The sequence below is a fragment of the Sander vitreus genome, chromosome 19 (assembly GCF_031162955.1).
Source record: "Sander vitreus isolate 19-12246 chromosome 19, sanVit1, whole genome shotgun sequence".
NCBI classification, from domain to species: Eukaryota; Metazoa; Chordata; class Actinopteri; order Perciformes; family Percidae; genus Sander; species Sander vitreus.
The window spans coordinates 4880275-4903911 of NC_135873.1; the positions used below are offsets into that span (position 1 = coordinate 4880275).

Genomic DNA, 23637 nt, shown 5'->3' on the forward strand with positions numbered 1-23637 from the left:
CATAAATCATTTTTTGATTAATATGGTCTCAGAGTAATCCTGCAAATGCTTATTTTGTTAAAATAAATTGGATAAATTGGATCAAGTTTAGAATTAAATGAGATGAAGAAAACCAAGAAATCCATACAGGAGAAAGCAGAGTAGTAACATTATTGCCAATCAACCTATCATTTCAGTACTATTTTACATACAGTGAGAGCTGCTTAGTGGCCAAAAGCAAGAATGCCTGCAACTATATTCAAACTGCTCTGCGTTTCTTGCCAAAAACAAACAAAAGTATAAATAATGGGAAAGTAATTAACATCATGCATCTAACCACAGCGAGAGATCAACAAAACCATTCACAGTAGCACCGTTTCTGCCTAAAAGAAAACTCTAGATGTATTTTTGCAGGTGAATAGACATTACTTTGCCTGTGATGAATCAGCCAGAAGTCAAACACAACTACAGTACATACAAAAATGCAACAAAATAAACGTTTCTACTTCCTTGGTTTGAACCAATGAAAACTAACTTTGATCTTGATTTCACTCTAACAGTTTCCACCACCAGCGGTACACCTTGCAGGAAATTACACAACAGGAAGAGGTTGAGGCAGAAACACATCAAATTAAGTGAGCTGACACAGTAGTGCATGTCTTCAGTTGAGGGTTTGATAAGAATACAGTATTTGTGTTTAGAAACCCCTTCTAAAGGGTTATTCTAGTCTGCATTCAAATGGCATCTATCTCTGCTGTACTTAAAGCAGCAGACCCTGCACATACTGTATGTTGCATAAAATGCCAGTGGCAGTAATATTAAAAACTGTTTTGAAACACACTTTTGAGATTGCTTCCTCCGTTCCATGTTCAGACGCACCAATAAGGGCCAGGGGGGGGTGTCTAACTGCGTGTCAATCACTGCTCATGCACACACATTCATTCTCCTTTGTGGGGGGAGGGGCTTGGAGACCGTTTTGGGCTTTAGCGGAAAGGGGGGGAGGGACTGAGAAGTTGTCGATGTTTCAATTTTTTGGCTAAGTCCTGGATCTTCACAATCCTACCTACAGCACCTTTAAATGGTCAGGAAATAAAATGTCATAACCATAGAGACATGATAACACATCGGTTCAGTCTGCAAGTCTTGAGTTTAGCCTGTGAGGTCTTTAGATGGTCAGCTGCTAGAGAAGAGTAGCCAATGGGGAGTGTCGGCTGTGTTCTGTCCTTAGACGTGTAAATGCAGGGAGTGAAGCTATTGTTACCTGGAAGTGAAAGATGCCGGCATAATCCCGCTGGAAGCTCTGTCCGTGAGGAACCACTCTGTGGAGGAGGTTGTCGTTTAAGGTCAGCGAGGCGATGGCTGCCAGCAGCCAGCAGTCACCTGAGGACACACACACACACACACAGTTGTATTACACGGGATCAGCCCTGAATGCCCAAAACTACTATAATAGATTTGAATGTTAAAAAGAATGACAGCAGGTTGTTTAGGTGTTGGACACTCATTTCCAATAAAGCAGACTCCCTCTACATCCATTCCCATATTAACAGAGAGCTAGATAAAATCCTAACCATTTCCCATAAAGGTCTAATTCATTTATGACGCTGCCTGAGGCAGAATGTACTTGGAAGCTCAGTGAGAAAGAAACTCATAAAACTAGAATCAAAGACCTTGCAACTGCTGCTGAAAGAAGCAGTCACTGGCTGTGGCCGAAGCGGAAGGAGACTGTATGGGCTGCCAAATGACCTCATGGAGCCTCCAGTGCAACACACACCCAGGTCTGATCAGCCTGCAGTGGGCCAGCCTCGGGTCAGGGTGTATTGTGATAAAGGCCGAAACACCGTATGAGGCCGGGGTGCACAACTGATGATGTGGCGTATTGGAGGCACCAGGCGGTCATCCCCCAATCCAAACGTTTCTTGATTAGAGGACAGGAACACCCTGACTGTAGTTTTTACCATCTTTCTTTTACACATACAGGTTTGTGGCATATGATTTGAGATACTACAGTGATCTTTCTTGTGTTATCTGGGAGTAGTTTAACATTTAGATTGGTCTATTATCATATCTTGAATGTTAATGCCAAGTCATGGCTCTTCTTAAAACGTTCTAGTTCATTTTAGCTAGTGTTGCATCTATTCGTGCTGGTTATTGATACACAGTACTTCTACTGTATACCAAAAGTAATTTTAAAAAGCACGGGCGGTTTAAATTTTATGTGAACATATTTATATTCTTATTGTATAATCCATAAACAGACCCTGATAGCATCTGGTGGGTCGTCTAACACATAAACGTATCTTCATACAGCGGTTCGTATGATATCGGTTGAAAATGTATGCACAATTTTTAGTTTGTTATCCTACAAATGTCCAGCCACACAAGCAATCAGTGCGCCGGCACAAGCAGTGCACAACGTATATAGGCAACAAAACTACTTTAGTTTAGGAAAAGATCGTGGTTGGGTTAAAATAAGTATGTTAGTTAAGTACGTAAGTTAAGAACGTAAATGACATACGTGGCGTAAACAAGTTACTTAACAAAAGTAAGTTCAAATAAGTCAAAGTTGACTTCTGATTTCATGCGGGACATGAACAGTGGTCTCCTGGGTGAAGGTCCTGTGTTATTTGGACCCATCCATCCCCGACATCCTACCTTCGCAGACGTTGCCGCTCTTTATACTACATCGCCTGACTTTCTCATTAGAAAGTTAGCACGTCCTGGCTCACGGTTATGTTGGTTATAGAGGAATCATAGTGCATTACTTTGCGTAGGTTTAAGTACAAACAGTGAATGAGAACAGCCTAAACAGATAACCCCGTAGCATTCAGATAAATACTTCTTAGTCATGGTGCATTTGGGCTGCAAAACAAAGTGAAGCATCATGTTTTCTGGCTCATCATTTTTGGGTTTATTGTTTTGCAATTCAGCTGCTCCTCTGAGAGTGAGAGGGGGGTTGGGTATAGAATTGCATTTTTAAGGATAAAAGGGGAAAGTTACTTATTGCACTGCCAGAGCTACTGCAACAGAGGGAGGGTGGCCTTGTTTACAGATGTGAGGCAGAGAAACAAAGCATGAATTATAGATGCAGCTCTGTGTCGAGCAAGAAACTTCTCAGGCAATAAACTGTTACTGGCTCTGCTGAATTGACTGTGAACCCTCCTCTGTTTCTTTCAGCCTGTCCGTCTCTATCCGTCACTCCTATCCTCATTCAGTTTGCTCTGTTGACTTTTTTAATCTGGCATTTGACTTAAGAAAGAGTTCAGTCTTTATTTACAGTTAAAGACTGACACATTAAGGATGATTCTCATTATGTATGCAATGGGAGCAGGTTAATGGTATTTATTTAATTGGTAGTGGCATTTTTCACTTTGATTTTCTACCAGATTAAATTTAAGATATGTCTCTCCTCTCCTGTAATACGTTGATCTTGCAGTAGTAACAGTGAAACACATAAGAACTCTCGGGGATGGACTTACCCAAAGATCCCTGGCAGATGTCTGTGCGAGTGGCTCCACCTACGATGAACTCGGGACATTTGCAGAACTCCTGTCGAGTGTACAAAATTATTGCAATGCTTGCTTTTGTATACCCATTTTTACAAGCATGTTACATTTGCTGTCGTTCTCATGCTGACTGTGTTTTGTACAAACCCTACAATGTGCCTTGGATTGTTTTTGAAGGAGACTTGCAGTTTATATATATTTTTGAGACCATATTCCACTCATGCAATAGGCCCTTCACAAGATGAGATGAGAATACATTAAATCATTTAAAAAATAAGTATAAGTAATTATCTATAGGATACAACACATACAGTACTGTATACGATACTAAACAAGCTTTGAAGTTGTTCAAGGGTGTATTTTCTAACTTTTGACTTAGCTAGGCTAGCTTCTTGCTTTTGTTTCTAGTATTTGCGCTAAGCTAACATCCCAAAGCTATCTCGGTTCTTAACAAAAATATCAATCTCAGCACACAAGTATAAAGCTGAATCTATTAGTCGATTGACAGATAATTAAATGGCAACAATTCTGATAATCCATTAACCCTTTTTTTTTTTTTTTAAAGCTAAAATGCTGCCCCTTTAAAAATCGCACAGGTAAAATGAAAACCAGACTATTTAAGGACCAGCAGAGATCACAAAATAAACATTTCAGGAAAGAAATGTTGCATTCTAGTGTTCACGTCTTAGCTTCCTGCTCTGTAAACCCTCTTCGACCCCGCATGTTGAGCATGAGAAACTCCACATGAAGCTATAAAAAGAAATATTCCATTTATTCTCTTGCCCCCCCCCCCACACACACACACACCATCAGGGAACATGGTTGAATTCACAGAAACACTTACAGACACACACAATTCTCTTTTTCAGGCTCACACAAAGCACAGATTATTGGAGAAAGACCATGAACCCTCTTATGCATGGTACATATTACAGATCCTGTGGTTCAGGCAATGCGCATGCATTATGAAACATCAGACTTTTTGGGAGAAATCAGACCCCAGAAAGCATTAGAGCGGACTGACACACAACAGGACACGCGTTACCACACAGTGGCTCTCACACACTCAAATGGAAGCTGCAAGAGGAGCTAACATGCTGCAGTCACGCTCATGATCACGACCCCGGGAGCTTTTAAGACCATGCTCTCTGCTTGCTGCTCTATTACGGGACTGACAGCAGCAACCTGTCATGGTATGTGCAAATTGAACAGTGATGAGAGCAAGGGCTGCCGTGATAAAAACGAATGAAGACAGTCCCACTTAATTCTCTGGTCCAATATTTAGCTACAGGGAGCACCCTGATGTATTTATAATGTAGGGAGCGCAGTGATGAGAGCCTGGGAGAGAAAGAACCATAGAGACAGGCAAGCAGGGAAGGATTGGAGGTTTGGGGATATACATGGACAGATAGAGAAAAAAAACAAGAAGAAGAAGAAGAAACCTCTTTAAAGACACTTGCAAAAGTCCTGACTAGTGTTGTGGGAACATTAAAATTATATCGACCAACCATTGCTGACAAAAAGTTTAGTTGCCAAGCAACAGATAAAATTCATGTCTGTGGAAAAATATTAGAGCAGGTAATAAAAATCCTTAAACAGAATGGATATTCAGTCATTATCTGCTCGCTCCTGAAGTAATCAGTCAATGTCGGATATATTTCATAGGACCATCATAGAAAGTTAGCGTCCATAGTTCCTTCTCAGCTTTCTCCCAAACACAAATTTAAAGGAACATACCTGTTTTTTTGCATGTTTTTGCTTATGTCCTTCAAAATCACATGTACTGTACAGTTCATTATTACACTAAATTACATTATTTCATGACAGTTGACAGGATTTTTTTTAGGATAACAGCAGTGTTTTGTCAGTGCTACTCAAACGTTTGGTAACGTTACTTTGGTATGAATATCATGTTATCAATGTATGGTAAAGCAGTTTAAATTGTGGATTGTTTTTAGGTGTTCCAGGTGCTGGTTGAATGCTCACATACACGCTATACTGACCAAGAAGTAAATATTGTGAAATAAATCACATACATGCATTAAAAAGGTTGTTTTTTGGTTGCATGTTTGGTCTCTCAACTGTCACATATAAGAGCTTTACAACAGCACTTGAACACAACTGGTAAGGGTTCTAATGAAGCAGGGGTAGATGTGTTAACAAACAAAGATAATGTAACTTTGACAAAAAATGACTAAATAATAATTTTAATGGGAGTGTTAAGTGTCAAGTTTTATACCAACATGAGTTGAAACGAGCTAGTATGAAAATGTGTTTTAAAATCTAAAAAACATGTGGTGTGCTTTGCAAAAAGGTTTAAAATGATATGTATCAGGTGTTTAATAAATTGGCTAAAAGATATAAAAATGGTGGGCGCCTGGGTAGCTCACCTGGTAGAGCGTGCGCCCATATACAAAGGCTTAGTCCTCGACACAGCGGCGGTGGGTTCAGTTCTGACCTGCGGCCCTTTGCTGCATGTCGTTCCCCCTATCTCTCTACCCTTTCATGTCTATAAGCTGTCCTGTCAAAAATAAAGGCCTAAAATGCCAAAAAAAATAATCTTTAAAAACAAAATTACAAAAATGGTCCCTTAGCAAGAGTATCGGTGTGTTTCGTAGCCAAAAATTAAGGAATTTTGTAAAATTTCAATATTTACCAGATTATCTCCTATGTTTTCCTCACTGACAATGCACTTCTTATCCATGCTTTGACGAAGGACTGTTCCAGTTACTGCAGGGTTTATTTAGCATGCTCTCTTGGAGCTTTAAAAGCACAGCCCTGTTAAGTTGATGTCAATAGTTTGGGAGAAGGCTAAGATGAAACCTGTCTGATGGTCCTCCAAACTTTGATGAAGATTTTGGAGTGAAATGTTAATCATTTGATAATGAACTTCTTTATTAACAAAACTGTTATTTGTGTGACTCCATTTGTGTAAGTCCCAAAAGCCAGAATTAATAATAACAACCAAGCTGAGGCACATTTTCAGCAAAATAAGTCTCACCGTGGGCCTCATCCAGCGCACTCCGAAGGTCTTGGCGGAATTGGGGCCGAGCTCCTTGAATCCCAGAGAAGATGCGGCACAAGGGAACAAAGTATCCTCAAACAGCTTCCGACTCTGGAGGCATTGGGCTTTCAGACTCTCGTAGTTCTGACCCAGAAACTTTACAGCCATGTGATTCTGTCCCAGACCTTCATTACGATCCCACTGGCTCCTCAGCTTGGCGGCCATGCCTGTCGCATAAATGGTCTCCTCCATCCTGAGTTTGTGGAGTTAACTGTGGGGTCACGCTGTCAGTGTAATGTTTGTACGTGTGGAACTACAATAACATGTAAAGATGTGTCAATAAGTAGTGAGGCAATTATGACCTGCTGTGGCTACAGTTTTGATATAAAGCACTGCAGCAGTTTTGATGTAAATTTGTTATAAGGTGGTAATGGCTTCAAGGCTCAATTATAAATCAGAATGAAACATCAGTGGCCATTAAGATGCTATAAAATATTGACCAGGCTGCTGCTTGGTTGCGGTACTTGTGGTTCTACCGTAGCTGGATACTTTGAATGCAGTAACAATCACAAGTGTAGGGGCTCAAAATGCAGAAGCTTTACAGACTCTGAAGAGAGATGTCCTCCTCACAGTGAAGGCAGACGTCCCACTGAGCACCAATAACAGTTTGTTGTTGTTTTTTATCCAGATGCCAACAGGGGGGCAGGCCTCAGTCCTTCCTTGTCCAACCAGCAGCTAAACTCTAAAAGAAAAGAAGTTAAAAATGAGATACTGAACTGAGACTGTATGCAGAGATGCAAATAGCTCTGTGTGCAAAACAGACAAAAGCAGCAGCTACTGTATGTACACCCTCTATACATGTATTCAAAGTTTAAAGACAAATGACAAAGGATTAGTCACAACAGGCACGCCCTGCTACTTTATGGCTATGAATGTGTACACAGTTTCGATCAGTAACATATCAAAGTCATGTTTAATCATATGAGGTGTAAAGTAGTTTGTATGTGTGTGTGTGTGTGTGTGTGTGTGTGTGTGTGTGTGTGTGTGTGTGTGTGTGTGTGTGTGTGTGTTTGTGTTTATTGTACACAGGGCTAACACAGAGTGCGGTTATGTGTGATTTTTGATGCACAATGAAGGCAGCACGAGGCCCAGAACAAGGAAAAGCTCTCTCCAACTTTTTAATTAAGCATAGACGGGGAGGAGATAGTGTAAACTGTCATTAGTGCCAGCAAAGCTCCTGACAGAACAGGAGCTTCTGAAACAGTTCATTTTAGTTTGGCTGTCTTTGCATCTTCCTGTCTTTTTATTTCTTTCTAACACAAATAAACAGATGGTTTGTTCTCAACATCGCTCCCTTTTTTTATTTCTTTGAGCACCGACTTTTTGTACTACCTCAACTCTCCACTATCCAAAACACTCTTCCTGTTTTAAGACTCAGCTGTCAGTCACAACCATAGACTTTATATCAAATTAATTATAATATAGTCAATGGTCACAACAGAAGCTGAAAAGAGTTTGGCTCTTATTGGCTCAGAGGACCTCAGTTAGTTCCCACTGCTCTCTGTGAACCACACCCATTGAAAACATCCCAGTTCACTAACTGAAAAATATCCATGCTAACAGAGCCAAAGAACACAACATGTAGCTACAACAACAGGTTTACAGGTCCAATTTTTACAGACTGTGAAGAATTGTTATCCACAACTGCTGCTGCTAGCAAGGGGAGAACTACAACTACTACCAACGTTACCACTAGCAATAGTACTGTAATTATTATTATTGCTATCCTTACAAGACTAACGTTTCGAGAGCTACAGCTAGATAGTAGTGCTAGCAGCTGTACGTTAGCTAGCTAGCAATAACGTTACTAGAACTACCACTGCTAGTGCTATCCTACTTCCATATCTAAAACTATTTATTTCTAATATTCTAGCATTTTTACTAGTGCTATGACTAAAACCACAAGAAACACTTTTGCTATTACTAATAGAACTGACCGAAATGTTTCCTAGCATCAATGAAGGTTGCCAGTTCAGCCGTTTTTCCCGCGAAATTGGGCTACTTTTGAAGCGTTGATGCAGGTTGATTTTTTTGTCGGCTGGTTGGGTAGAGGCCAGACCTATTATGCATGCAAATTACATGAATAATATATATCAATAACAATCCATATTTTAACGTTAAATGGAATACTTTATTCATACCCAAATCCTGACACACACACTTCATAATAATTTCCTTTACATAATTAAAGATATTTGCACCATAAATTCATGCAGAATGGGCACACATTGTTGCAGAAAAAGTCAACAGAATGTAGAAAATGAAGTGTTTGATATGCTCAAAATTTCAATTTTGCTCAAAAGTGGAGATCTCTGCCCCCCCAATGTTGAACCCAAAATTACGCCCTTGACACACACACAGGCCAAAAATGCAGTAACATCAAGATTGAAAAGTGGCTGATGGTATGCCAGTGTACTTGTGGTTTTTATCTCTGCTGCGTGTTATCAGGGCACACTCTGCCCAACGTTCAATCTGAGTGTAGTAAATATTTCATTCCCCTCACATGTGAAATACACTTACCACACACACACACACACACACACACACACACACACACACACACACACACACACACACGTCCAGACACATAACGAAAAGCCACCACTATATCTAATAACATGGAGCTGGATAACAATACAGAAACATATATGCTTGAACTAAAACTATAACATAGTGTGCTTATGTGTTATGTCATAGGCGTGTATTGAAATAACACCAAAGGCATCAGCATGATATCTCCTCCATAACACACCATGTAATGAATTGCATTAGGCTTCATACATATTGTGTTACTATTTGCTGTTATTATACAATTTAAGAAAGGGTATGGCGTATGGGTCATGCAGCTAACTTAATTAAAAATATAGGACACTCAGGGGTCACTTGAGGAGCGTCGGACTGGGGGGAAAAAGGGGGACTAAGCATGCAGGGCCCTATTGTGAGAAGGAGGCCTAGATACTAGAATAAATAGTGGATGCGGGGAGGGGCCCATACAGGATGCCTGTGTACAGGGTCCAGAATGTTGTGCTACACCCCTGACAGGCACACAAGGATTTTAAAACCAATACAAACGTCAGTAGCTATATGTCACTACTGCTTTTCTGCTGATATGTGTCTGGGTCTAATGTGCCAGTGGTTTCTTCCTCACGACACAGCGAGGAAAACACACTGCTTAAATACATGCTACTTGTGACTATGTCTGTGCCCTGTGGGTGTGTGAGGTCCAGTGTTTGAGGTGTGAGTAAGCATTCTGGCCTCTGGTGTATTTCTGCATGCAAGGTTCATATTCCAAACACTGTGAAATGAAATATCCAAAGTGTTTGCTTTAAAGCCATAAATAAAATAGACCTGAGAAACTAGACACGTACAGTGTCCAATCGGGAGAATACATTTGCTGACTCTTGAAGTGATCTTCATCAAAGCAAAACAAAGAAAATGGCTTCACACACACGTAAAAACAAGCAGTGTATGTAGATTACACTTATTCTTCTATGAGTGGTTTAATTTTAGTGGATAGCAGGCATTTTATGTGTATTTATAGGCTATATCCTCGTGCTTGGCTCACACAGATAATATAGGCTAGTCCTGAACTCCTGATAGTAGGTGCGGTCCCTGAGTGGAGTGTTCCGCTGCCATACTGCAACTTTTTTCAAGTTGATCAACCCAAGCAACTGGGCGACCCTTTACGTTTCACTTCACTAGCATCAAAAATGGTATCCGTACAATGAGCAGAAAAAACGGCAAGCGATAACAACAGATTTCGGGCAACTAATCCCGCAGCATTGGCAGATTTCAGTGTCGCGAAAGTTGTAAGCGACTGCGATCGGAGTTTGCTTTAGACGATTTTGGTTCCAGTTTTCACAACACGACCCATAAACTTGAAGCTTATATGAAAAAAAAGTTCAGACTAGGATGTCAATAGCATTTTATCTTCCTGCAGCGCGACACAAACTAGACATACAGTGAAATCAGTGTTGATGAAGGAATTTTATATTTACCTTGCACCCGGATGTTTCCGTTAAAATGCAGTTATACATTCAATATGCAACTTGGCTTTCCTTCCATGTTTAGTGTAGGTTCAACCCATAAACAGCGCGTATTATTTAGAAACGCCCTGCTGCCTCTGTTCTGATCTGATCTATGGGATCTGATATGCGCCCTTTACTGCGTCTGCGCAATACCCGCTAGTCACAAACCACTGAACACACAACTGAAAAGGGAGGGTTTTATACACTCTCTGCTTTCATGTATCATGTTTTGATCAGAACATACAGGGCCTCATAAAGCAGTTCAGTCTTGTATGTTTGAATTAATATGCACTTTATAGGGACTAATTTTGACATTGGATACAGTTTTAACAATAAAACAACACGTAGCCTATCCATAACGTTGTGCATGTGCAGTTCATGTGTCCGTATGAAAGCTCTTTTCGGAATGTAACTAATGTACTGCATATTAAAACCTTTCTTACATGTTAAACTACTTTTGATTTGGGCTACTAATTTCAGTGGAGAATATTGTCCTTTTTTCTCCAAAAAACTGTATACACATTAATGCACCAGTAAGAATACTGCAATAACATAAGACAGGTGCCATTCTGCTCAAAACTGGATACTTATACTTTTAAAACTTTTATTTTATTTTAAAGATAAAATACATCTCTCTTTTTGAATGGACTTTTACTCCGATTTTTTTTTATATGATGTTGATTTTTGCAAGAAAGATCAATGTAAAAGCTTACTGAGCGTCAATGCTGTGTTTAAACATAATTTATTTTTTAAACAAAATGTCATACTAACCCATTATGATTATAGGAATGTCAAGAAAGATTCAAGGCGTTAACACGGACATCTAGAGGCAATAATTAGTAAACGCGACGTTCCTCCTTTCGGACTTCATGTCCCAGCAGGGAGTGCGACAGAGGGCTTCCCGTGTTGCTTTGCAGTAGTCCCGTTCTGCGCAGCTCGCGTGTTCTCTCCGCAACAGCCGCCGTTGTTTCATTGAGAGAATTTGAACATGGCGTCCGACGGACCACCGGGCACCGAATCCCTCCCGTCCGATTTAGGCAGTGCGATTGCGGCATTGAACACATGGAGCCATCCAGAGCTTCAGTCCAAGCTGGCGGAGCTGGGAGCGCCCACGATGGGTAGGGAAAGACGAAGAGCGTACTGGAAGAAGGACTGTGTTTAGCTAGTCAGTTGCTAACGCTAGCCACACTACAAACGCAACACTTCCGTTACAGTGTGCTAAAGCTAGGCCTGTGCTGTGTTTACATTATTTGAAATGTACATCCAGTATCTAATTATGCAAGAAATGTACCTATATAATGTGTTGAAAGCAGCACTAACAACATTTATCTGGTCACGTGGATAAGTTGCCTATTGATTTAGCGGTTAGCTTGCAGGCTAATTTCTATGAAGATAAAGGGTCATGTAACGTTAAGCGCTTGTCAGAGTTTACGTTAGCTAACTTCTGTTAGTCGGTTACGTGTTGAAAATGCTTAACTAGTGTGGAAACACAGCTTACATTCAAAGAAGAGTCAGTGCAAAGTTATATCATGATTGTTGTTAACAGTTAAAACTACATTAACGTTGCTTCCTTGAATTACATTTTTCGTCATTCTTCAGGTCCCAGAGAGGAGCTGATGGACAGACTGAAGGGCTACATGATTCAGGTAAATGTAACTACAACGTCTGTGCGTTTTAGTTATTATCATGTAGCAGAAATTCCTAAACATTGATGCTGAGTTTCTTGAGTGTTTGTACTTGACATGTTGACAAGGAAAAGCACATTCTATTCCTGCACCTTTTTCAGCAGCTCTCCTACTTAACTACCACACAGCTAGCTATATGTGGGTCTGCTTCATGTATAGCATTGTTGACCACCTTGCAGCTACACATGACTAGACAGGGATAAAGTAGTGCCTCGCTCATGCATGCTTCAAACATAGATGTGAAGAGAGGCTAGTGTTGACTCTACCATTTATTGCGATTAACTAAACACTGCACAATCACTGTCCCAGATACTGCTGCTCAAAAAGTCCCTTCACTCTTCTGTGCGTGTTTCCCTCTACAGACTGGGATACTCCTCAGCAAACCTAATGATGACAAACCAATGGGCTCCCAGGTAAAAGTCACATATCAAATTGAAAACACAGCTGAAAAATGTATGAAGCATTTTATATGCATATATTATTATGATATATTATTATGCACCATTTTCTGGTACTTGACAAAATAGTAATTAAAGATGTGCAATGGTCATATGTGGTTACATAACCATGCAGTTGCGGTCAAACAAAATATAGAGGAGCAGCTTCATTTCTCTCTCACTACATGATGAAACTGTTTACTACACAGCTGTACAGTAAATGTTAGTGTCATATGAAGGGTACATTAAATTCATGTTTTATAAATGGAAAAGGAATATTAAGATTGAAGCTTCAATCACAGCCTCACATTATCCTCACAGTCTCCTGTTTCTTCCTCCTCCAGATGCCAGGCATCCCCCCCATGCCCCCAATGCCCATGCCACCCATGCCACCTGGTATAGGCATGCTCCAGGCTATGAGCATGATGCCCGGAGGGCCCCCTCCACCCGGCATCCACATGGGCATGGAGCCCCCAGGTTTGCCCCCTCCCGGCCTATCGCAGGAGGATCAGCTGAAGATGGCCCAGCACAGAGCAGCCATAGTGTTACAGCAGGAGGAGAGAGCCAAGCAGCAGGTGAAGTTTACTGACTATGTAATCCACTGGTTGCTTTCAGCATTCCCTTTCAAACGCAAACAACACCGAGATGCAATCGGTCTGTGAGCTGGTAACGTCCTCAAAGCAAGGAACACAAATGATAGAGAACAACCCCATATCTCTGCTTTGGATAGTAGAATCTGACAAAAACCACGGAAACAACTGCCACGTAGAGTTTCAGTCACTATAGAGCAGACAGAAATACTGTAAAGTGACTTTTTGTTTGACTGTTGCTCAGTCATTCGTTGATTCTGTGTATCACAGGGTGATTCCCGTGTCATGGATCAGCAGGATCTCCTGGAGCAGCAGAAAAGGGTGAGGCGATAAAGATAGTCCACCTCGTCAGATCGAGCTTGACTTCAGATTTAGAGATTTTGAGAAATGAAACAAACACTCTTTGGAAAGAGTTTTTGTACATTTCCAAATTTATAACTATTAAAAAAAAAAAAAAAAAAACGCAACAGTTAGGGCACATCCTTTTCTCTTTCCTCTCTTTTTTTGTTTGCACACCCTTGATTCAACTCCTTTTGGTTAACCTTGTATTTTAAGTCCCATCTCCTTCCTTCCTGTGTATCAGGCTGCAGTGCTGCTGGAACAGGAGCGTCATCAGGAGATGGTTAAGATGCAGCAGGGTCCAGGGCCCAGAGGCATGCCTCCTGTCAACGCAGTGAGAGGTATGATAGTGATGTGGTGATTAAAATCAAAAAGGGCATTATATTTCCAGAAAAGGATTAGTGTGCATGACCGTAGTTTCATCTGTACTCTGAGGCAGGACTTGAGGGCTCCAGTGAGCCTAACTTTTTATACCACACGTTTGGTGTAAATGATCACATCATAAATAATGTTTTATCGCCTGCAATCTGTTATTTTTGTTTGTTTTTTTTGCAGGTATGGATCCTCGTGGGCCGCTGCCTCCTGGTGTCAGTATGATGCCGACTCAGAAACAGAGAGTGCCACCTCCACCGGGAGAAGATAACCGAGAGGTAAACCGATTTTCTCCCCCCATGTGTTTTTTTGTGTTTTAATTTCGTAGGCAAATGCAGCTTGTGTACCTTACTTCAGTTTACTTGTGATTTCAGTTAGGTTTTTTCCCTGTTGCCCAATCACACAGACTCCATATTTAAAACTTGGTTTTTAACTGGTTTTGCTCTTGATCGCTGGTCTTGTATGCCTGCACATGTATACATATATTAATGTCCCAATTTAAGCTAAAAGATGGACTGTGCAATAGCTTTAAAATCAATACACATTTCTAGTTCTCTCATTGATTGCCGGCAGGGGACTACCTGTGCTCCATTCTTAAGTGTGATTAATGGTTGTGCGGAGGCTCCACGCAGAGCTTTCGCTGTAGCCTGCTGTACGTAAGTGGCCTGAAGTTTATACTTGTGCTTTGGTGTGTGCATCGATCTCTTTAAGAGAATAGCAGGGCAGGCATGTGTGCGTGTGGGGAGTGTGTGTGGTAGAGCGAGTGAGAGAGTGACTGGGATTATCTTCGGAGCGAGTACCGACTCCAGAGTCACAGTGAGAGAAACAGTGTCTCCCCTGTGCTTTCTGACCAAGGTGGGAAATCTGTAGCAGGAAAAGTTAACCCTCTCCTTGATTTCATGTTGTTTATGGAGAAGGAGATCCAGGAAATGAGTATGGGGAAATGCAACGCTACCAAGCCACGTCCGAGCGACGTGCGTCGCCACAACATGAGTTAAATTTTCCGAGAGGTGCGCGTCAGGCTACGGCGTAGGGTCCGTATCTCCACGTACCTACGTACGTAGCCACGGCGTAGATCTAACACAGAAGCATCAATCGCGCTTTAGTCACAAGTCAAAGTTTGTTTGCTTCCATTCCAGATCTGGCAGGGCGAGGAGGTAAGCGTCACTGGGCCCAAGATCCCCCAAGCTCTGGAGAAGATCCTCCAGCTGAAGGAGATCAGACAGGAGCAGCTCACCGACCCCGCAGGTCAGTACAGCTGGTACTCTATGTTTTACTGGAATATTTGGGATGTGGTAGCATTCAGGTTCATAATCTGATTTGTCCGTTTCCGTTTAAGAAGAAGAGGATGACGAGGGAGCAGAGATGGACGTGAACAGCTCCTCTGCACCAGTCATGTCTGAGACGGAAGACGATGACAGTCAGATATCTAAAAAAGATGTAAGTCTTTTCTCACACCTTTCGTATGTATGTATCAGCTGTTTGATGTTGTTACTATAACCCTCTACTAATTGTATTATGGTAATTCTGTGGCAATTTCACTGATTCAGCACCTGATAAATTCAGCATTAATCATCTTGGATATTTAAATCCTATCTCATGCATAAATTAATGAGGGTGAATGTGTTGTTTTTGTGAAAACAGAGCCTGAACTGACTGCACCTTTTCACACCGCTGCCACAGTCCTCTTTGTGTTTTCATATTTGCCAGTCATCACAATAAAATAGGCCCTCTGTTTGTACTGCCTGCGTTTATAGAAGTGCATAACATGTCTTATCACATGTTTTTAATAAATACCTAAAAGTTGTTTAAACGCTAATGTTAGAATTTACAAACCAACCTTTCCTTCAGAAAAACCGCAGACGCAGAAACCGCAAGAAGAAGAGCAAGAAGAAGCGCGCACTGGAGAAGAAGGGGCAGGCGGAGGAGCAGCAGCAGAAGAAGGAGGGCAGCGACAAAGACAAGGACAAAGAGAAGGAGAAAGACAAAGAGAAGGACAAAGAAAAAGAGAAGGACAAGGAGCCTGAGGTGGAGATCGAGTATATCACAGAGGAGCCGGAGATCTACGACCCCAACTACATCTTCTTCAAGAGGATCTTTGAGGCGTTTAAGGTGGCTACAGAGCACTGTTGACTATATTTGTTTACTATACGCCAAAAGGCTGTGGTTTTTGATGCATTCGTGTGTCTTAAGGCATTTGCTTCTGTTTTGCTGTAATGCAACCATTTCCCTTATTTCTCCTAGCTGACTGATGACGTGAAGAAAGAGAAGGAGAAGGAGCCCGAGAAGGCAGAGAAGCAGGAGGCGGCCGTGCTGCGGAAAAAGGGCTTTGAGGATGAGAAGAAAGACAGTGATGACAGCGATGAGGTTTGAATCCTTCCTTCTGTTAGTCAGGGTTTCCACGGGCTCTTAAAAAGTCACAAATTTCAAAATCAAAATATTAGGCCTTAAGAGTCTTAAATTCGCCGACATATCGTGTTCTAGGTCGGGTCTTATATTTCCTACGTCCATGCAACGCTATGTCAAATGTCTTTTTCTTTTTTTATTCCGTGGTCAGTTCTTTCTTTCGCTAGTCCAAATATAATTTCGCTGTATTATGACTGCAAATAAGACCAACGTGCATCTTACATTGCAGTCCATCAGCTTTCGTGTTATTGGCACAAGTCTCTTTAGGATTGTACCACAGACATAAAATGGATTTTATTCATCGGCTATGGGGAAGTACAAGTTTAGCGATACTTGGCTTAAAAAAAACTGAACTCAGGGCTAAGTTGATGTTGTGATAAAGGTCTTAAATTGCATTCATAATGGTCTTAAAAAGTCTTAAATCTGACTTGGTGAAACCTGCAGAAACCCTGGTTAGGAAAATTGAACAAAACAAAATCCTCTTGGTTTACATGCAAAACGTTTATAATATTTTCCATGTACAGGACATGAGACCAGATGTACCTAAACTCTCAAAGAAGAAGCTGAGGAGGATGAACAGGCTCACCGTGGCCGAACTTAAACAGGTAAATTAAGGCTAACGGTCATAATTACTAATCATGATTACACCTGTCTTCTAGAATAACTGGGATTGTTATATATATATTTGTTTTCCCAGCCTGCTGTCGCGGTCCAAAAAGAGTTTCAGTACTGTCGATAACCTTTCATCTCATTTTGGCATCCTGTCTTCTTTGTTCCAGCTGGTTGCTCGTCCAGATGTAGTGGAGATGCATGATGTGACGGCCCAGGAGCCCAAGCTGCTGGTCCACCTAAAGGCCACCAGGAACACGGTGCCGGTGCCCCGCCACTGGTGCTTCAAACGAAAGTATCTGCAGGGCAAGAGAGGTATAGAGAAGCCTCCGTTTGAGCTGCCTGAGTTCATCAAGAAGACGGGCATCCAGGAGATGAGGGAGGCCCTGCAGGAGAAGGTGCGATACCAGAGTGTCATTCATTTTCCAGCCGCTCCTTTCAACTTTTCTACTTTTAAGGAGGACACCCTGTGAAATTCAGATGCAGTTTCTTCATTTGTGTTAATTTGAAAACATCCAAGAAGACCAAAGGTTGTGCGAACTATGTGAATTAAGCCCAGTTCAGACCAAAGATTTGCGAAGAAACAAAACCGTTTTAGAACGTCGCAGGGAAACGTTTCAGCGGTCGGAACCGGCCCGTCTCAGCTCGACTCAAGCCAGCTGATGGTTCCGCTGCGACTCGGCTGGTCAAGTCACAGAGGCCGGTTTTAGAACGTAAGGGACGTCACCCGTTTCAACAGCCAATAGAGAAGTCAACTGGTAAAGTCAGCTATAAGCTATAGAAATCAAATGATCCATAATCCATTTTATTTTATGTCTTACAAACAGCTGGTCGAAATGGCGTTTTAAGAGTTTTTTTAAACGGAGCATCAACGACTGCCCGAAAGCACGGTAACATGCGAGTTAGAGAGTGACTGAAGAGAGGGAGCGCCCAGCGGCGTTAAAACAAAGCCGTGATTGCATTTTTGCCGATTCATCACTAGAAATGCAACTGTAGCAAGCATCTCAATACCACTAACGTTATCCTCATTCATATTTAGACGAAACAAATGATATATCCAGCTTTGGCGTGAACTGGCAGGTTTCAGAACGCTGCCGACCGGCTCGTTGCAAGCTTCAATTCGTCTCGTCGCCAATCTTTGGTCTGAACTGGTCTTTAGGAGAAGTTGAGAATGAATCCTCAATCCCTTTTGTATCGTCCTCATTATGAGTTAAGAACACCCATCTTGCATGAAATGTTCTGGTGCACTGATGATGACCAAATGGAGTAGTTGTTTAGATTTAATATATATACTTTTGTTTCTAAAGCCTGGCAAAAAAAGACAAGAAGGTTTTATTGCTTTAATTTATGTTGCTATTTTGATATCTGGTCCCTTGCTATAAGTAATGGTGTCTTGTCAGCCAGTTTGGGCTGGGCATACTTTTTGTGCGCATGACACAATAATAAAATGATTCCTTCGTTCATTCATAATCTTCCTTTTTCAGGAGGACGCCAAAACCATGAAAACCAAAATGAGGGAGAAGGTTCGTCCCAAGATGGGGAAGATCGACATTGACTACCAGAAGCTCCACGACGCCTTCTTCAAATGGCAGATCAAACCCAAACTCACTATCCACGGAGACCTTTACTACGAGGTACTAGAGACTGCCCATGAGAATTTGATTTGATTTCTCTTACCTTTTTTAAGCAAAATCTTCTTTACATCCGGTGGGGGGATTTTTATTATTGTTCCATGGCAACCATCCTTCCTGGAAGTGAGTAGTCAGTGCTGCGAGCGCCCACCGAGTGACCTGCTGTGTGTGTGTTTTTGTGTCTCTGCAGGGAAAAGAGTTTGAAACTCGTCTGAAAGAGAAGAAGCCGGGGGATCTGTCTGACGAGCTGCGCATCGCTCTGGGCATGCCTGTCGGACCTGTAAGATAAACATATAAACATTACATTGTAATTCCTTGTAAATTTAAAATATTCCTTGTAAAACATAGCACCTTAAAACCACAACTGCCATAGGAAAATGTTAAGTTAGCAAGGCACTGAAATGAAGTGCAGTCTCAAATAATACACAAATATGACCATATTCAGTAAATGTTGAGTAGGTTTCCAGTTGTACCAAAAAATATGCAAAATGCGCTGGGCAATATATTTCCGTGTCTGCTGCAGTTGCAGTCTTACTGTGGTGTTATCCAGATGTTCTGTCACTTCCCCAATCATCCTGATGTGTCGCTCTCCTTGTTACTGCTTTTGGATGTAGGACTGTACAGGCTGTGAAAAGGAATCTCCTGTAAAATGAGACGTGACAAGATTTGTTTATTCAGAGACACAGTACCGAGGAGAGGAACACGGCGGCTGAGATAATGACAGTTGTAAAAAACATACGTGGGAAGCTTTTCTTTTAGTGCTGGCCGATACGGAGAACATCAAATATCCCCATATTTTTGACCAAATACCTTGATATCGATACCGCAACGATATTCTAGTGTTGACTACTGGTGCTTTCACAAAATATTTACACAATGAGATTTTTGATAAATAATCATCAGTAATGTGGATATAATGACTTAGTGGGTAAAGCCAAATAATAGAACAGTTGGTCTGGTAAGTTCAGAAAATGACATCACTTTACTGTAATGCAGCCTTTAAAACCAGGAAAAGACACCACTTATGCCATATTACAATGTCCAAAATCTAAGACGATATCTAGTCTCATATCACGATATCAGTATAATATCGATATGTTGCCCAGCTCTATTTTCTTTGTGTATTAGAACTTGATAAATGAATGTTGAACATATTTTTTTAGCTCAAATAAACCCTCCGAGAACCAGCCCAGTGTTCCACAAAGGATCCAAACAGAATAGTTTTGGCTTTGCCACTGTTTCAAGGTGCACTCTCTGCTGTTTTCAAACTATCTATTGAGGAAGTAGTGCGGGTCAGTGAGCTTACGTTGCCGGTGTCTCTTCCTCCCCAGAATGCCCACAAGGTGCCTCCTCCCTGGTTGATAGCCATGCAGAGGTACGGCCCCCCTCCCTCCTACCCCAATCTCAAGATCCCCGGACTCAACTCCCCCATCCCAGAGGTAAGACGACTACTCCTAGTTTTTCACAGTTTTTATCACCGTCATTATAATCCGATTTTTATATTATTATTGTGCGTAAAAATGTTTTCCAGGGTGCAAACTTGAATGGATTTTTACTTTTAAGAGTAGACTGTTATTTTACAACAACAAAGACTATGTGATATGCTATGTGATATGATATGTGTCAGTTGGTCATATTGGCTTGTTCTTGTCGTCTCCTTCATCCTCTTGTTCTCTGCCCGTTAGAACTGTACGTTTGGTTATCACGCCGGAGGCTGGGGGAAGCCGCCAGTAGACGAAATGGGCAAACCGCTTTATGGTGATGTGTTTGGAACAAATGCTGCAGACTTCCAGGTCAGGACCACACACACACACACACACACACAAACTGTGGGGGGTCTTATAGGTTCTTTGCAGAAGCTGTAAATCTAATGTAATATGAAAGATGTGCTTCCTTTTCCTGGAACGGTTTGGAAATGTGTACTGTATACCATTCGTTGGTTGTGTATTGTCTTTTAAGCTAAAATAAATGAACAACAAATATAATATCACAGGAAAAAGATCAAAATATTAAACGGAAAAGATTTTAAGGTTTAAATTTATCCGAATCTGGATTTGAAGGAAAAAAATGTTTCCAAAGATCTGCATTTTAAACTTTTTAATGAGGTTTGTATACACCAAGATTAATTGCCAGACCTATGGACGAATATGTCTAATATATGTTGAATATGTGTTCAGGCCAAAGCGGAGGAGGAAGAGGTGGATCACGCACCGTGGGGAGAACTGGAGCCTTCAGATGAGGAGTCGTCAGAGGAAGAGGAGGAGGAGGAGAGCGACGAGGAGAAACCAGACGAAACTGGATTCTTCACACCAGCAGACAGGTACTTGATGGTCAACACTTAAATCAAGATATCCCAAAAATATAATTCTGGAAGCGTCTCATTCCAAGAGCAATGAGCTGCAAGGTTAAATGCCAGCTTTCCATTACATTCTTATGAATACACACACAGACTAATGCCATTACCATAATTGACCATGTAGTTCTAAGATCAACTGGCTGGTAAACTATTAGACTAAAGGACCAGGTCTGATCTTTTGAAGACTGCTGTGTGCATATCCTTGTCCACCTCTGTCATTTGCTTGCTTTTCCTTTTTTGTTGTGTACGCCTAGATGAGTGAGGCCATTTCTGCCTATATGTTTCAGATCACTCTCAAAGCTACAAGTCCTAAATGTTTGTACACGCACACAAAGATGCAATCATGGAAAGGGACACGCATGGATAAACTCATCATGTACTGTGTCTCATTTTGTGTGTTTCAGTGGGCTGATCACCCCTGGAGGCTTCTCATCGGTACCCGCCGGCATGGAGACCCCCGAGCTGATTGAGCTGAGGAAGAAGAAAATCGAGGAGGCCATGGATGGGTGAGTGTCGCTCTGTATTGTCACAGCAACGCTGCTGTTTTAATTTCCCATTTACTCCCAACAGTAGAGCTCTTTTTGTTTTGATGCATCACAGGCTATAAACAGACGGAGCATTTGAATTTCCAGTTAATGGGTTTTATTAAAAGAGCTTAGAATATGAAAAATAAAAACATTTATGAAACATTTACATAAACATCTCTATATAAATGGTGCTCATCTAAAATGAACTTTAACTAGAACTACTTTTTACTGGCCAACATCGTTAAAAAAAAATAACGATATATATATATATATATATGTGTGTGTGTCTTCCTACTGTAAATCTCCATAAAGTGTTATTGGATCAAATGTTATTTGTTGTTTGCTCATCTAATACAACATATCTTGTTGTTTTATGAAATATTATTATTGTTCTGAGGTATTTCGTATGGTATGAATCATTGTCCTCTAAAGGTCTGTATAAGCTAATATAGGCTAATCAGCTGGAAGTGACCAACAGCCACATCAGTCTGTAACCAACAATCATTTAGAGATATTGTCCAGTTCTTAAACCTCGTTTAAAATAGAAAATAATGAATGACCAATATGCGCTAAAACACTCTGTTGTGTCAATAGAAACGAGACGCCACAGCTATTCACAGTGCTCCCAGAGAGACGAACTGGCCCCATAGGAGCAGCCATGATGGCCTCGACGCACATCTACGACGTGTCAGGGGTAAGACGAGTCTGTTATGTCCAAATTAAGTCAAAGTATGCGATGATTCGTCTGTAGCCATTCCTTAAAACACTTTCTGTCTTTTTCTTCCTCTTGTTTTTCCTCTCTGCTGTCTTCAGGCTATGGCAGGCCGTAAGGCAGGTGGTGGGCAGGAGTCCCAGGGCGTAGAGGTGGCCCTGGCTCCAGAGGAGCTGGAGCTGGACCCCATGGCCATGACACAGAAGTACGAGGAGCACGTCAGAGAACAGCAGGCCCAGGTGGAGAAAGAGGACTTCAGCGACATGGTGGCTGAGCATGCCGCCAAACAGAAGGTACAGAGACAAGTTAAAGCCCTTTTTCATAAAGAAATGTGCTTTTTTTATGTTCTTGATTGCTGATAGATATAACACTCCAGTAATACAATTTATAGTTCTTGAAAGTGTTTACATTTGCTCTTCTGAAGTCTGATTGGCGAACAGAAAAGGTTATGTTTCTAGGTAGCTGCAGCAGAAGGTTTCATAGATAAATAGAAAAGAACCATACAGTATATGTAGTTACTACAGAAGGGCACATTTACAAAGAAAACATGCTCTTTTCCTCAATAACAAATGACCAGCTGCATCATTAGAAATGGAACAGTTGGTCATATTTAAGCCCCACGGGATAAACTGATCACTGCTTATGTAGGAAGGAAAAACAGGACTCCACAAGGAAAGTGGGAGGCTATTATTGCAGTGCAGGCTCTACAGTCATTTCAGTTTTCCCTTTGTGGTGACATTTGAATATTAATTCTAAAAATGCTCTGTTTTTCCCCCCCTCTCTGCTTGCTTGTCACCGTACAGCAAAAAAAGAGGAAGGCCCAGCCGCAGGACACACGAGGCGGTGCCAAGAAATACAAAGAGTTCAAGTTCTAGAGCACAAACACCATGACGGAGTGCTCCGAGAGAATGAGCCGCCACAACAGGAAATTAAAGAGGAAGAGCTGTACTCAGATTTTAACTTTGGAGGATACAGACTGCAACATCAATCATCTGTTAGACCAGTAAAAACACAGTTTTGTTCCTTTTTTTTTTTTAAACTATAAATAGATGATGCTTTTGTGACATAATCCATGTCACATGAAAATGGTGACTTGATTTCTCTGTTTGACCCCACGTTTTACGTCTTGGTTATTTTGTCTTTGTAACCATGTTTTTCTTTCTGTTTTTTGTAAATAAATGAATGATGACAAGAGTTCATAACTGCACTGCCCCTGGTTTCCATTTAAATATAATTCCATTTTATCATTTGAGGAGTTACTGTAAGTGTTCACTTACATTAGATAATTGTGCTGCAGGTAAAGTGCAAGGTATTTGTCTTATCCAGTCACAAGCAAAGAGACTGCAGGCTGAAAGGAGCTCTCACTTAGCATCTTTATTCACTAGTACAGTAAGAA

General features: G+C 41.3%; 2 protein-coding genes across 5 annotated transcripts in view; one reads left to right on the forward strand and one right to left on the reverse strand.

Annotated features, from left to right (window-relative positions):
• Positions 1-10699, reverse strand: part of capn1 (calpain 1) — a 31391-nt gene extending 20692 nt beyond the window's left edge. The window contains exons 1-5 of one of the 2 annotated variants that reach the window (XM_078275493.1): positions 10548-10699; positions 8487-8608; positions 6487-7231; positions 3459-3528; positions 1241-1359 (exon numbers count right to left, since the gene is read on the reverse strand). In XM_078275493.1, coding sequence (XP_078131619.1) covers positions 1241-1359; positions 3459-3528; positions 6487-6741 — 444 coding nt within the window. In that variant the 5' untranslated portion in view covers positions 6742-7231; positions 8487-8608; positions 10548-10699. The remainder of the gene's footprint in view (positions 1-1240; positions 1360-3458; positions 3529-6486; positions 7232-8486; positions 8609-10547) is intronic. The other variant, XM_078275492.1, reaches the window with a different exon arrangement.
• Positions 10700-11511: 812 nt separating this feature from the next.
• On the forward strand, positions 11512-23435 carry sf3b2 (splicing factor 3b, subunit 2). 3 transcript variants are annotated; one of them, XM_078276024.1, is made up of 22 exons: positions 11512-11695; positions 12177-12223; positions 12625-12675; positions 13044-13274; positions 13560-13610; positions 13873-13969; positions 14184-14278; positions 15140-15248; positions 15340-15440; positions 15852-16112; positions 16245-16367; positions 16931-17011; positions 17186-17413; positions 18500-18649; positions 18837-18926; positions 19978-20085; positions 20332-20439; positions 20824-20966; positions 21407-21508; positions 22124-22223; positions 22343-22534; positions 23045-23435. In XM_078276024.1, the coding sequence occupies exons 1-22, from the start codon at positions 11566-11568 to the stop codon at positions 23114-23116; spliced, it is 2670 nt and encodes an 889-aa protein (XP_078132150.1). In that variant the 5' UTR covers positions 11512-11565; the 3' UTR covers positions 23117-23435. The 3 variants fall into 3 exon arrangements, with proteins under 3 accessions (XP_078132150.1, XP_078132151.1, XP_078132152.1); XM_078276025.1 differs by having other exon boundaries at positions 15343-15440; XM_078276026.1 differs by lacking the exon at positions 13560-13610 and having other exon boundaries at positions 11513-11695.
• The last annotated feature ends 202 nt before the right edge of the window (positions 23436-23637 follow it).